The sequence below is a fragment of the Trichechus manatus genome, unplaced genomic scaffold (genome assembly GCF_000243295.1).
Source record: "Trichechus manatus latirostris isolate Lorelei unplaced genomic scaffold, TriManLat1.0 scaffold00049, whole genome shotgun sequence".
Classification (NCBI taxonomy): domain Eukaryota; kingdom Metazoa; phylum Chordata; class Mammalia; order Sirenia; family Trichechidae; genus Trichechus; species Trichechus manatus.
Window position 1 is genome coordinate 13856888 of NW_004443985.1, and position 16193 is coordinate 13873080.

Consider the following 16193-nt stretch of genomic DNA (forward strand, 5'->3'; position numbering starts at 1 on the left):
CATTCAGGTCTCTTCAAAGGTCCCCTGCTTCCCTAACTGCACTACAGGAGTCAGTGCCTGCCCACCTCAGTCACTCTCTGTCCCTTCATTCTGCTTTCATTTTACTTTGTAGCACCTACGACATTGCCAAACCTCTTTCCGTGTTTGCTTATTTTCCTCCTCCCCGGTAGAAGGTCAGCTCCATGAGGGCAGGGACTTGGTCTGTGTTGACCCTGTGGTGTCCTCAGAGTCTACGACAACAGTTCCTGGCACACAGCAGGCCCTGGGTGAGTATTTGTGGCAGGAATGAAAGAAAGGAGAGAGGAAGGGAGGCCTAGAGAAACCAGAAGGTCAGAGAGCCTCCAGGGTTGTTTTTCTGAGTTTTCTTTTAGGTTGAGAGACTTGATCCTACTTACCTGCAGTGGAGAAGAGGCAGTTGAGAGCGAGGGGTGGATGAAACAAGAAAAAGCGGATAAAGGAGACTAAGCAGGAAGGAAAACACGAGGGCAGAGCTCAGGTGAAGGGGCCGCTCTTGGGGGCTCCCTCGCTTGCTCTGAACACAGGCCTAGGATGCTAAACTCCTGGGTGAGGAAAGGAATGGAAAACTCCACCTGCAATGAAGGGATTCTGAAGAGGTTGCTCATCTTAACGGAGAACTTTTGGCTACTTGCCCCTACGAGAAATTAAGAACCCAGTGACAGGCCTCAGAATCCCCACTCCCCAGCCCTGCGAGGGAAGCGTGGCTGAGGACTCCCATCAAACAGTCTGCGTGGGGCCCACAGACAGGCCCCACCAAGCAGGGCTGGGATGGGAGACCCTCTGGAGGGCAGCAGGGAGCAGGGGCAGGACTGGTTAAGGGCTTTTCCTTCCCATTGTACCTGTGTTGAGTGGGGCTCCCACTTCATGATTATAAATCAGCTCTTCGCCAGAGCCTCCGCAGTGCGGCTGCAGCTGACATCACAGCGCTTCCCACTACAATGCCAGCCGGCCGCGGGAAGCGTGCAATCGCAAATAAACGGCCCTGTCTTGTCCGGGAGACCACACACAACACAAGGGGACCGTTGGCTTGGAATAGATGGCACTCAGTTGGGATGGTGACCTTCTTCGGGACAACCTCAACTTTCCTTTCTAGAAGCTGAGAATAGACTCAGTCTGTGTCTGTCTGTCCATCCTTCTGGGCTCTCTGTCTCACCCTCTCCATACATCAATGGCTCAGATAAGAAGATCCTTCTAAACAGCTCAGCCAACTGATATTCTCATCCAAAAGATGCTCTTTGAAGTTGTGCATTTTTCAGGATCTTGTGATTAACCGCCTTTGCTACAAATTCTTGGAAATGAGCTCGTCTGGGGCCAAATCAGTATGCTTGTTTCATCTCATATGACTAGAGGCCTCTGCCCTTCCCCCGTCTAGGGGTCTTTCCCCTTTGCCTATTGAACACGACCCTCCCCTCATCCTCTACCCCTGCAAGGCCAGGAAGGAGTGGTTGAAAGAGTTTTCTGACTCCTGACCCAGAGGCTGAAATTGTTCACATGAACTTAACTCAGCCCTGCCATCACTTTCAACACCACTGACTGAGCACGAGGTATATGCTAGGTGCTTACAGCCATTACCATCTTTAATTTTCCCTTATTTAAGTAACTACCTTATTTCACACCTTATTGGTCTTCCTATTTATAGGTGGGGAAACTGAGGCTTGGAGAGAGTTAAATGATTTGACCAAGGTAACAGAAATTGGTCCCTGTTCTTGCTGACTCCACTGTGGGGCTAGGGGCTGATTCTTAGATGCACAAACTGGAGGGCACTAGAGTGTTTGATATGGGCACAGCTAAAAGCAAAGGCGAGATGTGGGAAGATGGCCTTGGAGGCGGGAAAGGGATCTTTAAAGGGAGTTCTGAATCTTGTGTAGGCTACACCCTGATCACCGAGTGTGTAGCTTTATGGAAACAAGGTGCTTTCCTAGAGGGATCTCATCCCTCTCATTCTGTACCTTTCCCAAAGAGCTGGGGGTGAGGGAGATCACAATCTGTCACCATCCAGCAGCTGGAAAAAAGCAGAGGGATAAGGGCAGAGCCCGAGCACTGGGAAAGCTGTTGGCTCCTGGCCCTGCTGGATGGCTGAGTGATGTACAGGAGTCAGGATTCCATACCATTCCCAGGTGCAGGTGCTGAATGGCGCATGCACCCAGCAGATCACTCAGTTACTCTGGGCCTTGGTGGCATCTCTTATTACGTGGTGATAAGTCCAGTCCCTACTAACATCTTGGGAGTGTTCTGAGGCTTAGGGAAAATTCTATAGAGCTGTTATACTTCAAACAATTGTGAGGAAAGCATTAGAAAGGCCCTGGGCATTACTGCTAATTATCTAATAGTTCATTATTAACATCATTAATTTGTCCAAGTTGTCTCTATTAATCTTAGGCTGGCTGGCTGGTTCTTTCCCTGGGGCCCAGGCCCTGACCTCTAACATCTCTGCTGTCCCTGAGGGCCCCTGTTTATGCTTCTCATCCTCTTTTTTCTGTACTTCCTTTCATGACTTCTCAGTCCAAAGATTTAGGTCTCAAGGTTTGGCTGTAGCACCCACGTGCTATATCACTTCATGACTCAGCTAGCCTCCAGCTCCTTATCTGTAAAATGGGCTGAATCCACACACCCCCACCCCTGACCTCACTGAGTTGTGTGAGGCTCAGGTGAGCTGAAGTTTGCAAACTCAACAGCGTATGGATCTGTGATGAATTAATGCTGCTCTGATATTTTGATTTTTTTATGTTTTTGGGTTCACCCCAGACCCTCTGATTTTATAAGAAAAACACCAGATACGCCCTCAGGACCCCCGGTATCTGTTACTGAGAAATCATTACCACTCCTCCTAAGGTCTAATGATCGAATGGAAGGACCTGCAAACACTCAGCTTCCTGTAGAATGCCCCCATTGTCCCATCACCTCATTCTCAGAGGGACTGGGGGTGTGTGTGTGTGTGTTTAGTTATAGTAACTCAGTTTGCTTTTCAGAATGGTTTATATCCAAAGCTATGAAAGACATAATACAAAGAAAAATCTATGATTTACGGCACCGCAAAAGCTAATCTTACCTTCCCTGTTTTCTGATGCATCCTGGGACTGGCCTCCTGTCCCACACCTCATATGCCTCAGCACTCATGCCCCAGGCAGGACACATCCCTGCCACCTCTCATGGGAGCTGCTTCCCCACCCAAGGAAACAGGCAAAGCCGAGATGATCACGCCATGTCTGATGTTCCCACTAGGGGGAGAGAGGGTGACAGCAGAGGCCTGCAGAGGGTGAGGGTGTGGACGGCGTCCTCACCCCCTCTAAGGCTCTGGAAGCCACAGTGGGAGCGCGGCAGGAGTTAAGGAGCACTGGGGACCCCTTTCGTACAGCTGAGGAAAGTGAGGCCCACAGCGGGAAGGGATGTTCCTGAGGCCACAGATGGAGGCGGTGTGAGATGAGGAGGTGAAGCCCAGGTGCTACTATGCACCTCCAGTCGGTTTAACCTGGAGAATCCTGCTGGTCTTTCGAACACCTAAGGGGCTGTCCCGTGGAAGGGGAACCCAATGTTCTGTGAGGCCCCAGGGACTGGGCGAGTGGGAGCAGCAGAGAGGGAGATGCTCACTCACTAGCCAGGTGAGCTTTCTAATGATCAAGCCATGGGTAGGGGCTGATTTGGGGGCAGTGAACAACTAACCTATCCCTGAAGGTGTGCAAGCCAATTTCCCAAGATCATGTAAAGGGGCTTCCTACACTGGGCAGAGTGGGCAGAGAGGGCAGGAGGGTTCTGTGCGACTCCAGGGGGTCTCTGAGCTTTTGGCAACTGAACCAAGATTCAAGCCGAGAGGACTGGATTCAGCGTGCAAAGGAGGCAGGAGAAAGCCAGGCTGGGGAACCACACCCTCCTCTGGAGATCTTCGCAGCATCTCAGTCCCCTTCCTTCCTTCCTTTCTCCCTCCCTCCTTCCCTCTTTGTCCGCCACCCGAGTTCAGAATGGCACATACCAGGATGTCCAGGCAGGCGGCCTTCAGCAGGGTGATTTGGTCTGCGATGGTCAAGCCGGTGAAGCCTGGAAGACGTTTAGCAAACTCCACGATTTTAATAATGCACTTGGTGGCCAGTTCACTGAATTTGTCCCAGAGGCCCAGGTCCAGTCGGACTCGATGGTCAGCACTGGAATTCTAAGAGGGAGAGAAAACACCATCAGGCCTAGCTTCTGGGAACCCCAACAGTAGGCGAGGAGCTCAACACACTTTCTGTTAACAGGCTGACACTTCAGCCTTGACCAGGGAGCTTCCTGGTGGGTTGGCTGAACCTTTAGCTTGGATTCACCTTTTTAAAATGCTCCAAGTTTTATGCCTGTACCACTGTACCACCGGGTAACCGCCAGTTGCCATCAAGTCTGCTCTGACGTGTGGAGACCTCATGTGTGTCAAGAGTAGAATTGTGCTCCACAGGGTTTTCAATGGCTGATTTTTCAGAAGTAGATCACCAGACCTTTCTTCCGAGGTGCTTCTGGGTGACTCGGACCTCCAACCTTTTCGTTAGTAGTCAAGTGCGAACCATTGGCACCACCCAGGGATCAAGTTGCAGATGAGAAAGTTTCTCTGTATGACACTATTCCAGCTAATAAATGAGGAGGGAATGATAGACTATGGACATAGCTTTTGCCACCACGATGAATTAATGGTTCTAGGCATGGATCATCAATGGTTACTAACATCTTAAAAAGAAGCAACCTGTCATTTGTGCCTCCCAATGGAAAAACACACCACTGCTATGAAATAGTCTAGCCCCAGATCCAACCTGAATCAGATCAAGCCTCTAGATCAAACTACAAGAAATTCAGGAGATAGAAGAACACGGAAAACCACACCATGAGGATGCAGTCATCAGCATCCAGAATGTGGGAAACTCTAGAAACCAATGACCTGGTTTTTCAACAAATACATTGCAAGGGAAAAAATAAATGGAGAGAGAAACCTATAGATTAAAAGAGACCCAAGTGTTCATTAACTGGTGAAAGATAAGTAAATTGTGATCGAACCATGCAGTGGAATGCTATTCACTTATGTTACATACAACACCGGTGAACCTCAAAAGCATTACGCCAAGTGAAAGAAGCCCGACATCAAAGCCTACATACCATCTGACTCCATTTGTATAACAAGTGAAAGAGAACAGGTTTCCAAGGGCTGGGAGGGGACTGATCACAAAGGGGCAGGAGGGAACTTTTGGGAAAATGCTCTGCCCCTTGATTGGGGTGGTGGCTACGTGACTTTACTTTTGTCAAGCTCATCTAACTGCCCATTTAAAAAAGATTAATTTTACATTACATAATTTATACCTCAATAAACTTGGTTTAAAAAAGAGAGAGATTTAGAGAACTTATCAACCAGCCGCAACATGTGGGCTTTATCTGAATTCAGATTCCAACTAACTAAAGAAATTGTGACATATATCAGAAAATTGGAACTCTGAGATATTAGGGAATTACTGGTAACTTTATTTTAGGAGGAGTGATAAGGGCATTGTTATTCTGCTTTCTTGTGTGTGAAAGTTTCTATCTTTTAGAATACGTACTAAAATATTTACAGATAAAATGATATGATGTCTGGAATTTGCTTGACAATTATATGTAATGTGGAGAGTGTTTGTGTGGGGGGCGGGGGCGGTGGGGGTAAGAAATGAAACAAGATCGGCCATGGAATAATCATGGGGCTTCGTTATACTATTCTTTCTACTTTTATATTATGTTGGAAATTTTCCATACTGAAAATAAAAGACAAAAAAGCAACCTATTGATAATTAAAAATAAGAATACAGAACAACAACAAAAAAGCTTAGAATCTCTATGTGCTCTCAGGGTATGGCAGTGAATGAGCCACATATTCCACATGGCACTCCTCGACCTGCTGCCCAGCCCAGGCCTCGGGAGGTGACCCTCGGCCGACAGAGGCAGGGCCAGGCCGGAGGCCAGACCCACACAGCACAGCGATGTGACCTGTTGAGGGGGACGCGGAAGGGCCACCCTCCGATACACAGCTGCTCCTCTCCGTGCTTCCCCGGAAAGGATCAGCCCTCTAGTCCCTCATCAGATCCACTCAGGACCCCGAGGCCCAAGTTCCTGCGGGATCCCTCACCCTGCCATAGTCACAAAGCCTCTAATGAGAGGGTTAACGACTTCAGTTCAAACCTCTGCCACCTACTGTCTGGGCTCCTCCATCCATTCAAATGCTTATTTTGTTTTCTCATTCATGTAATCAATGAACTGCCTTCCTTCCTTCCTCCCACCCCCCACCACCTCTCTCATTCACCAGAGTGGGGCTGTGTCTACCTGACCCCTAAACCTGGCCTGTTCCCCACTTGGTTGATGGGTTTGACCTCCAAAAAGTGACATCATCTCCAAGCCTCAGTCTCCCCATCTGTAAGTGGGGTAAACACTACCGGGCCACCTGCCCACAAAGGTGCTGTGAGAGTACATAGGTGGGAAACAGTGCCTCGCGTAGCCCAGAGGTTTGATCACTGTCGGACCCCTTCGCCCAGCACCCCGAACCCGCCCACGGTGCTGCCAGAGGATTCCGGCCAGGGTGAGGACTCCTCTCCTCCATCCTCACAAGCACAGGTTCGACCGACCACAAGGTGCCACGTCTGGCCCTTTCTCCACTGCTCATTACAAGCCTCAACCAATCCTTCCTCATTTAAGGGGTAAAGAGGATGCTCACAGCATAGACAGGCAATAAAACACCATTAAGAACTCACCAGAAATTACTGAGGGACTCACCTTCTGGCCAAGACCACCCTCCAACATACCCAAGAAGATGGTGTTTTGGTTTTTATTTTCCTTTCTGTCATCTCGAAAGCAGGAAGCTCTCCGATCTTGGCCACAGGCAGCTCTGTGTGGTGCTCATCACTCTAATGTGAATGGAGCTAAATGACAATCTGGTATCTCTGCCTTCCCAGCAACCCCCACTTCTGCCTCTGGAATCGTGTGGAACTGCCCTGCCCACCATCTCAATCCATGGGGTTTGGTTGGGGCTCAAGCGGCAGGGAGGGCACTTGACTCTGATAAGGTCAATCAGGATGGTCCCTCCTCCCAGCCACAGTGATTGGTTCAGGAAAGGACAGGTAGCCCAGAACAAGGCAATAAGGCTCAATTCTGGGACTTTGGCTGGAACAATTAGGAAAGAAGCTCTTTGTCAGTGGGGGTTGCTAAGAGCTTTCAGGGGACACCAGGTGAAAAAGGCCTCCTAAAAAATAAAGACAATTCAGAGGACAGTTGAGCTGAAAGACGGAGAGAGGGAGAGAGGAAGAGTGGCCCAGTGTTGAAGGTGCTGTTTGAGTTGCTGGATCCAACCATACCTGATCCATGACAGGATTCTTTTCTTTTCTCTTCTCTCTCTCTTTTAAATCTGAGTCAGTTTGAGTTTGGTTTCTATCACCTACAACTAAAAGAATTCTGACTAACACACAGATATGGTTTAAGGGGGTTTAGTCTGAGAGTTTCACATTCTCCTCCCAAAGAACTGTCAAGACCTAGACAAGATGTCCCACCTCCACTACCACCCTCGTGATCTGAGCCACTATCACCTCCTGCCTGGATTAATGCAAGAGCTTCCTCACTGGTCTCTCCCTTTCCACCTTGACCTCCTTACATATTATTCTCATCAAAGCAACAAGGACATCCTTTTAAAACACGTCAGATCAAGTCACTCTACTCAAAACCTCTAATACTTGCTCGTCTCACTCAAAGTAAAAGCCTACAAGGAGGGTTTGTAGATCCAGCCCCCTCCTCTTCCCACTCTCCCCCTTGTTTCCCTCCATCCCAGCCACATGGGTCTCCTTGCTATTCCCGAACCAGCCGGACATGCTCCTGCCTCAGAGCTTTTGCACTGGCTGTTCCCTCCACCTGGATTGCTCTTCCTCCCAATTTCTGCATAGCACACTTCTTCATTCTCTCAAGCCTTTGATCAAATGCCACTTCTCTTTGAGCTCCCCTTGACCACTCTATTGAAAACTGCAACACTCTCCCACCCCAGCTCTCCAGACACTCCCTTGTTGCTGTGTTGTTGTTAGGTGCCGTTGAGTCGGTTCCAACTCACAGTGACCTTATGGACAACAGAATGAAACACTGCCTGGTCCCGTGTCATCCTCACAATTGTTGTTATGTTTGAGCCCATCATTGTAGCCACTGTGTTAATCCATCTTGTCGAGGGTCTTCTTTTTTGTTGACCCTCTACTTTACCAAGCATGATGTCCTTCTCCAGGGATTGGTCCCTCCTGATAACATGTCCAAAGTTCATGAGACGAAATCTCGCCATCCTCGCTTCCAAGGAGCACTCTGGCTGTACTTCTTCCAAGACAGATTTGTTCCTTCTTCTGGCAGTCCGTGGTATATTCAATATTCTTCGCCAACTCCATAATTCAAAGGCATCAGTTCTTCTTTGGTCTTCCTTATTTATTCCTCACCTGTTCTATTTTCACGGGCTCTTATCTCCTTCTAACACACTCTATAATTTACTCACCTACACAGGGGATTCTTGCCTGAGTTCTTATTGCCGAATCCTTAGTGTCTAAATCAGTGCCAGGTGCACAGTAGGGACTCAATAAATATGTGTTGAATGAATCAATGAGTGAATGGAGTTCCCATGGATGCTTGCTTGTTTTCAAGTTCCCACAACAACTGTCGTTTTTAGGATGAGGCTGAGAGATGCTGCTTCTCCTGGGCCGCATGACCTGGGCCTGCGCATGAGGCCTTAAAGCCAGCTGCTTCCTGAGGCAGAGCCAAACTATCCAACAAAAGATGAGGCTCCCCAGGCCTGGCGTTAGGCCCCTGGCAGATGCAAACAGTTTAGTAATGGGTACCATGCACCTCACACCGGTATCTGTACTTCCCCAACTCAGTCAAAACCAGTCTGCAGGAGTCAATTGAAATGTCAGCGAGGAAAGCCAGAAAGAAAAGTTCACATAATCTCTCAGCGTCAGGGATGCCTCTGAAGCCACAATAAAGGTGGTGGCCAGTGTCGCCCTCTGCAAGCCTCCTTCTGGGGAGAGCGTGCCTGCATCCTCCAGATTTATTTTATTTCCTCCTCAAGGACCTTGGTGGAATTCAGTACACTCCAGGGAACAGAAGATCAAGATGTGCGGCCATTCGAGCTGTAATTAAATTTAATAGGCAGTTTATCCGGTTCGTAGGAAGATGACATGGGCGAGAGAGACGAGCCTGCAGTGGGAAGTCATTTTACAATAGAGTATCCATCTGGAAAAAAAGACATTGCCCCGACCCAGCAAGTGTGAACGAAATCTTCATCGACATCGGATGAGGTTACTTTATCACGCACCGGGGCTGAGAGAGAGAAGCCTGTCACACCTTCTATTAAAAATAACGCACAGCCGTCTTAACAGCATGTAAATCTAACTCAATATTATGCAAACTGAAGGGAAGAGGCAGTTAATAAAACGCAAAATAACCCGGTGTTTTATTATACTGGTTGCTGGATTCATAGGCATGAGGCTTAAAATGGCTTATATATTATCTTCCAGCTGCAGCCAGCGGAGGGCTTTGGCCTGTTCTGGTTGGTAATGAAGGCTGTTATGAGAAGCACTAAGTGAAGAGTGGATTTTCAGTAGCATTTCTGGTGCAGGAAAAACCGGGGAAGGAAGAGGGAGAGAAGCAAAGGGAGAAAATGAGGTGGGGAGGAGACACCCATGTTGGGAGTATGAGGATCTCCAATGAGACCTGCACTCCTCCCCCGGAGGCTGAGTGGGAGACGGTGGGCTGCCTGGGCTGTGTGGAGTCTGGTCTGGGGGTTCTGAGGAAGACCCTCTCCCAGGCAGAGAGCAGGCAGGAGCTCCAGCCATCTTCCCAGAGTGCTGTGCGGCAGCAGCCCATGTGGAGGAACTGCCCTACTGCCCCCCAGGGCCACCTTTAGCGGCAGAAAAACCCACCTCCACTATGAAATCCAATTAAATGGCAATTTCTGCCACACGAACAGATCCCTTTCTTGGCGCCGGTTGGCTTCCCGGCTAGTGGGCTCCTTTTTTGACCGGCGCTCCTTTCATAACAAGATCCCTAAAAGGAAGTGGAGTCAGGAGCTTCTTTACAATCCCATTTGTGGAGGCTCCTGGGAACTACAGTGCTTTAATCAGGCTGTTTGCTGGTCTTTCTTAGCTGAGGGGGGAACACAAAACTTCATTAAAAAAAAAAGAGTCAAGGTACCCCCAGGAATGTTGGGCACATCAGCTGAGGTGGCATCCTCCTTCTCTGGGCCTGAAGTCCTCGCCTTTGACCACCCTGAGAGGCTGAGGCCCCTTCGCATTTTATTTGCAGAATGTTCCTGTCATCACATTCTATTTTGCGCACGCTTTTAATTTGAACATCCCCTTATGGCGTCCCTGGGTGGTGAAAACAGTTCATGTGCTCATTTGCTAATCAAAACGTTGGAGGTACAAGCCCACCAAGAGGTGCTTTGGAAGAAAGCCCTAGCGATCTACTTCCAAGGATCACAGTCATGGAAAATTCTATGGAGCACAGTTCTACTCTGACACACACAGAGTCACCATGAGTCAGAATCGACTCAACAGCAACTGGTTACTGGTTATCTAGGGCTTACTTCACGCCAAGCACTGTTCTAAGAGTTTTCTGTCAACTCACTTTAATGCTCACAACACCTCCATGAGGTAGGTATTATTGTATCATCCCATTTGGCAGACCAGGAAGCTGAAGCCCAGAGAAGTTGTGTGACTTGTACACGATCACATAGCTATTAAGTGGAGGATGCAGGGCTCACACTCAGGCAGTCGGGCTACAGGGTCCAGGCTCCCCATTACCCCTCACACTCCATCACCACTCTACTTCCTGGTCCCCTGAAGCCTTCTGTGATTTCCCTCCTGGCTGGAAACTCTGGATGCACCCACGAGGCAGCTCAAAGATCCCGGCACCACTATAAAGAGGATATTATGTACCAGGTTGACATCTCTTTGTGGTCAACAAACACTTTATCTAAATACCATGACCAACACGGCCTCCGGAATGTACCAAGTGGGGTATGTCCGCCAGTGGGAGGACGAAGCACAGAGGTCCCCAACCCGCATGCAGTACTCTCCCCAGAACTGGACGCCTCCAGCAGATGGGGAAAAGGCCACTTGGCAGCTGCCCTGTAACTCTGCGTGGGAATTCTGGCACTGTTTTAAAGATCTGGCTGAATAGGTCTTTGAACGACCAGCAATGGGCAAAGGAAAGGGAAGAGGTAGGGAGGGAGGGTCTCTCGGGATCTCTGAGCGTTTCCTGGCAGTCTGGCTAGAAACGAGGCTAACACTGCAGGGATCTCCTGAGGCTAATGTTTTGGGGGTGCCCTGGGCCACCATCATCTAAGATTCCTGGGCTGGGTCATGAGCCTGGAGAGGCTCCTCTAGACAGCTGCAGCCCCTTCACTCCCTGGTGGCCTCAGAGATTCAGGGACCTTGGTGGAGTGTAGCGGTGGGGTGAAGGGTATAGACTGGGGTCCCAGAATTTTGGGGTAGTCCCATCTGCTGTGAGGAGCCATTGGTGGCTTCTGGCACTCCTGAGGAACGTTCACCTACTAGAACCTTCCAGCTAGGCACAAAGCAGTCAAGGGGGCAACCTGCTTTTTCTTCTGACTAAAAACTTCCTTTAGCTCTCTGGCTAAGGTCCACATACTTTATCCCAGCAAAGAAAATCCCCCATGCAAAGAAATCCCTACCTATCTCCTCAAACTTAGATCCTGCCTCCCAGCCAGCCCCATCTCTGCAGAACTTCTGGCCACGTGCATGCTTTTCCCTCTGATAGCAATGCCTTTCCCTTTTCGCACCACCCAGCAAGATCCTGGGTACATAGTACAGGGGCTAGAGAACATTTTTCTTCTAAAAGTGAGGACTTAGGCGAGCTGCCGGGGATCTAAGAGGTTAGGGGCTTGTTCATGTTCAGACAGCTGAGAGGTAGCCGAGTGGGGATCGTGACCAAACTCCCCATGTCTCTCTTCTGAGGCCAGCCTCCCTGAGTTTCAAGTTCTGATTCTCTGACCACAAATGTCAGTTTTCTAAAATGAAAGGCAAACCTGCAAAGGTCTGTAGCTGCTTACGATACCCTGGTCTTTTCTAAAGCACACATCTTCTGTAAAGTCTTTCGGTGGTTTAGTGAATCTGTTTGTGGTCATTTATCTGAGTAGATTACGTGCTCCTTAAATCTCCATAGCTCAAATTCACGAGCCCTTCGGAGGGCAGCTCACGTCCCGTCATGCCTTGCGCAGGGCAGCTCACGTCCCGTCATGCCTTGCGCAGTGATGAACAGCCGCACAGGGCCGCGCAGGGGGACGTGGGAACAGATGCTGCAGCGAGCAGGTGGTCCAGACTGTGGCCGTGCCTCCTGGAAATATTCTCCACTGCAAACCCACTGCTTCCGCTTTCCAAAATGTGGCTCTACAGAGTGACAAAATATTCATAACAGGCTCAAGAGGGGTCCTGGCCTTTTTGCGAGTTTCTTCTCTGCCAGATACCACGCAAGGGGCTCTGACGTATCTTTCTCATCTTAACCCCCTAGCGATGCCATGAGTTACTGTGAAAATTCCCATCTTACAGACGAAGAAGCCGAAGCTCAAAGTGGGGATGCAACTTTTCCAAAGTCACTCAACTCCTAAGGAGTACAGCCAAGACCTGAACCTAGTCTGTGAGGCCCTAAAGCCCAGTGACACAGTCGCTACTGTTCGATGTACGGAAGCCGAGTAAACATCCTCAGCTAGAACGTTTCCTCTGCTTGCCCTTTGATTCTATTTTAGAAGGCTCATCTATAAATAATCACTTTCCTGCTTGCCATATGGAATCTACCTACTCTTTTTATTTTTTTCCTTTGGAGGAGAGTCATTGGTTCGAAACCTTCCCGGGGGAATAGCTCTGAGTCATGTAGTGAGTACCCTACCAGGCATGGGGGCCGAGAGTGGTGGGGCGTGTGTTTCTGCCCCCCATCCTCTCCTGCTGCCTCTTTGGGCCTGGCCATTTGTCCCAGATCTACCCTAATTAGGGAGGAAAAAGGAACCTCTTTTACAGAGATCTGGAGGTGGGCGGCTAGCTGCCTTCTTTATTCCTTTCTGCCCACTTATTCCAAAGGCATCTGACAGGGATGCTAGGCGGGGAAGACGACAGAAAGGTTCCTCACTATGGAAGCGACTGCCGATCTGAAAAAAGCTTTTATAAAAAGTGCTTGGCTGAGAACTAAGAGCTTACCGAGAATGTTTTCTCTGCTGTTATTTATTTATGCCCCCGCCCACTTCCAGAAAGGATTTGAAGTTGCTTAGGATAAAAACATATCTAGATCTGGGTGCAGATAACAGAAAGGACGAGAAAAGGCAGATGAGCGATGGAAGCAGAGCATCCTCAATCCGGCAAATGCGCAGTGTGCACTCTGGAGGAAGGTGGGCCGCCCCGTACCTAGGGTCCGCCCTCTGGAGGTGTGACTTGCATTTCTGTTTTCCCTGCTTGAGCAAGAGGTGCAGGAAAGTTCCCGTGAAGTGCTTAGGAGGTCAGGTACCAACTGAGGACCCATGGTGTCTTGAACCCAAACAGGGTGTGTGGGAAGGGCCCCCAAGGCCCTCAGGGAAGCCCCTCTGTCTAAGGACCAGAAACAGACCGTGAGACTAGGATTTGAATACAAGTAGCTTATTTGGGAGGAGCTCCCAGGAAGCCCCAGAAGAGGAGTGGGGAAGAGAGGCAGGAAAGGGAAAGCAGCCAGAACAGATCACCACTGTGGGCAGCTGGGGCTTGGGCTGGTTGGGGACCTCTGAGAGATGGTTTCGCTGTTGTTGTTAGCTGCCACTCAGTTGGCTCCGACTCCTGGTGACCCCAGTGAGTCAGCTCCGACTCCTGGTGACCCCGCGTACGACAGAACGAAATGTTACCTGGTCGTGCACCATCTTCATGATCGTTGGTATGCTCGAAGTCATTGTTGCAGCCACTACATACTGAGTGCCTTCCAACGTGGGTGGGCTCATCTTCCAGCACTATATCGGGCAGTATTCTGTTGTGATCCATAGGGTTTTCACTTGTTAATTTTCAGAAGTCAATTGCCAGGCCTTTCTTCCTGGTTTGTCTTAGTCTGGAAGCTCTGTTGAAACCTTCTACCATGGGTGACCCAGCTTGTATTTGAAATACCAATGGCATAGCTTCCAGCATCACAGCAACATGCACACCACCACAGTATGACAAACTGACTGACAGACAGGCAGTGGTGAGAGAAGGTTTAGGGAATACCTAAGAGTTATCCTGCCCAAGGAGCAAGGAAGCTGAGGTATTTATCCAGCAGCTTCTATTATCGTTGGTTGGCTGCTTCCATGAGAGTCAACACCTACGTGTGAGCCTAGCATGCCCCTGCAGCCAGAAAAAGCCCTCAGCCAGAGTCCCGGGGGCCTGCAGGGTTATAGGCCATGGCAGGGCCCTGACAGCAACCACTGCATCTTCTGAGAAGGCTGGGCAGGCAGTGGCCTGGAAGCAGGTGGAATCAGATCTTGGGCAAAACAAGAATCTAAAAGAAGAAGCTGCTAGATTCCAGAGGGAGTCTTGGGGGGAAGGGAAGGTAGTGGAGGCCCTGGCGAGGCTTATACAGAATCCCTGGTGAGCTTTCGATGTGGGAAGGAGCTGTGCTGGCTTACAGGGAGAGAACTGTCTAAGGGGCGTTTTGGTCCCAGGCCCTGGGGGAGTCCGGGCCACACCAAGGTGTGTGTTCTACGAGGCAAGTGCTCTATGCTGTGTCTCCCTTCCTCCAGACGAGAGCAGGAGCCATTTTACCTGGTGACCAGGTGAGTCAGGGCAAGGGGGCCCAGTCGCTTGTATCGGGAGGATCGTCTCGGCCACGCTAAGACACCGCTACTGGGAGAAGAGAGGAGGGGACCCCGGCTTACAGTCACAGATGATCCCGGGTGTCAGCATAGGTCTCTCACCCCATGACCTGGCTCAGAAGGCCTTCGCCACTCTGACCGTTCTCCTTTATTCTGCCTTTTGTGGTAGTCTGCTTCTGTAAAGATTCACAGCCTTGGAAACCCTTTGGGGTCACTGTGAGTCGGAACTGACTTGATGGTAGTGGGCTTGGTTTTTTGGTTGTTGGTTTCTGGGGCTAGAGGTTGGCTGTATCGTTTTACACCTGGATGACGGCCACCTCCTCCTCAGCAGATGCCTCCAGTGGCTCCTGCTCCCACTCTACCTTGTCCACCACCCTCTTGACATCTACCGTGTGTAGCACAGTGGTTAAAAGAGCTGCCCCTGCAGTTAGACTGTTTAGGTTCAAATCCCACCTCTACCACTTGCTGGTGGTGAGACATGGGGAAAGTTATTTAGCCCTTTTATGCCTCAGTTTACTCATCTGCAATATGGGGGCAATAATACCCACTTTCATAGGGTCCTCATGAAGAATAAAGAGTTAATGTATCTAGAATACTTTGCATGGTTCCTGGTACGTAGTAAATTGATCATGATGCTGACAGTGATAATCATAGAGATTCCTGATCACAAACTGTCAGTTCCTCTCCGTTATTTACGGACTAAAATACAAACTCCTCAGTTGTCATTTAAGACTCTGCAAGGCTTCTGCATTCTCATCTCCCATTTGCTCTCAATACGACGCAATCCCGCCATTGCAGAGAACCTGCTTCTCGTCTGCCCCAAGTTCTTTCCCACTGTCCCAGGCTGAGCTGATTTTACCATTCCTTAGCAGAGAACTCACTCACCTGATACTCAGCCCAGTGCAGTGCCTAGAACATAGTTGGCAATCAAAAAATATTTCTAAAAGAAATAAAATGATATGCTCTTAGGCATTGGTTAGTAATCATTTTACTTCTCTGTATCACCAGCTATCCCTGGCATGGGGCCAGGTCCCTGGAGGAATCAGTTCATACCCAGTAGGTGGATGCAGGGTAGATGTTGTTATTTGCACATCACTGCTGTATAAATATGTCCAGGTCTCATCAGAGCAGCTTTTCATGAATGGTCTCGTTGCATCCTCCCAGCCATCTTCCATTATCCCCATTTTGCAGATGGGAAAAATGGGCTGAGGGAAGTTAAGTAACTTGCTTACAGTCACACGGCTGATCGGTGGCAGAGCAGGATTTGAACCACATGAATCTGTTTCTAATGCTTTTGCCCTTAGTAGGTGACACTACCCTCCACTTCCTCTTGGAGGGCCCGTTCTACCTTCCTGGTTAAAATGAA

General features: G+C 49.4%; 1 protein-coding gene across 4 annotated transcripts in view; it reads right to left on the reverse strand.

Moving 5' to 3' along the window:
* RARB (retinoic acid receptor beta) overlaps nt 1-16193 on the reverse strand; it is a 479431-nt gene that overhangs the window by 12902 nt on the left and 450336 nt on the right. For all 4 annotated transcript variants that reach the window (XM_012555827.1, XM_012555826.1, XM_004377377.2 and 1 more), the window contains exon 5: nt 3986-4162. In XM_012555827.1, the coding sequence (XP_012411281.1) occupies nt 3986-4162 (177 nt within the window). The remainder of the gene's footprint in view (nt 1-3985; nt 4163-16193) is intronic.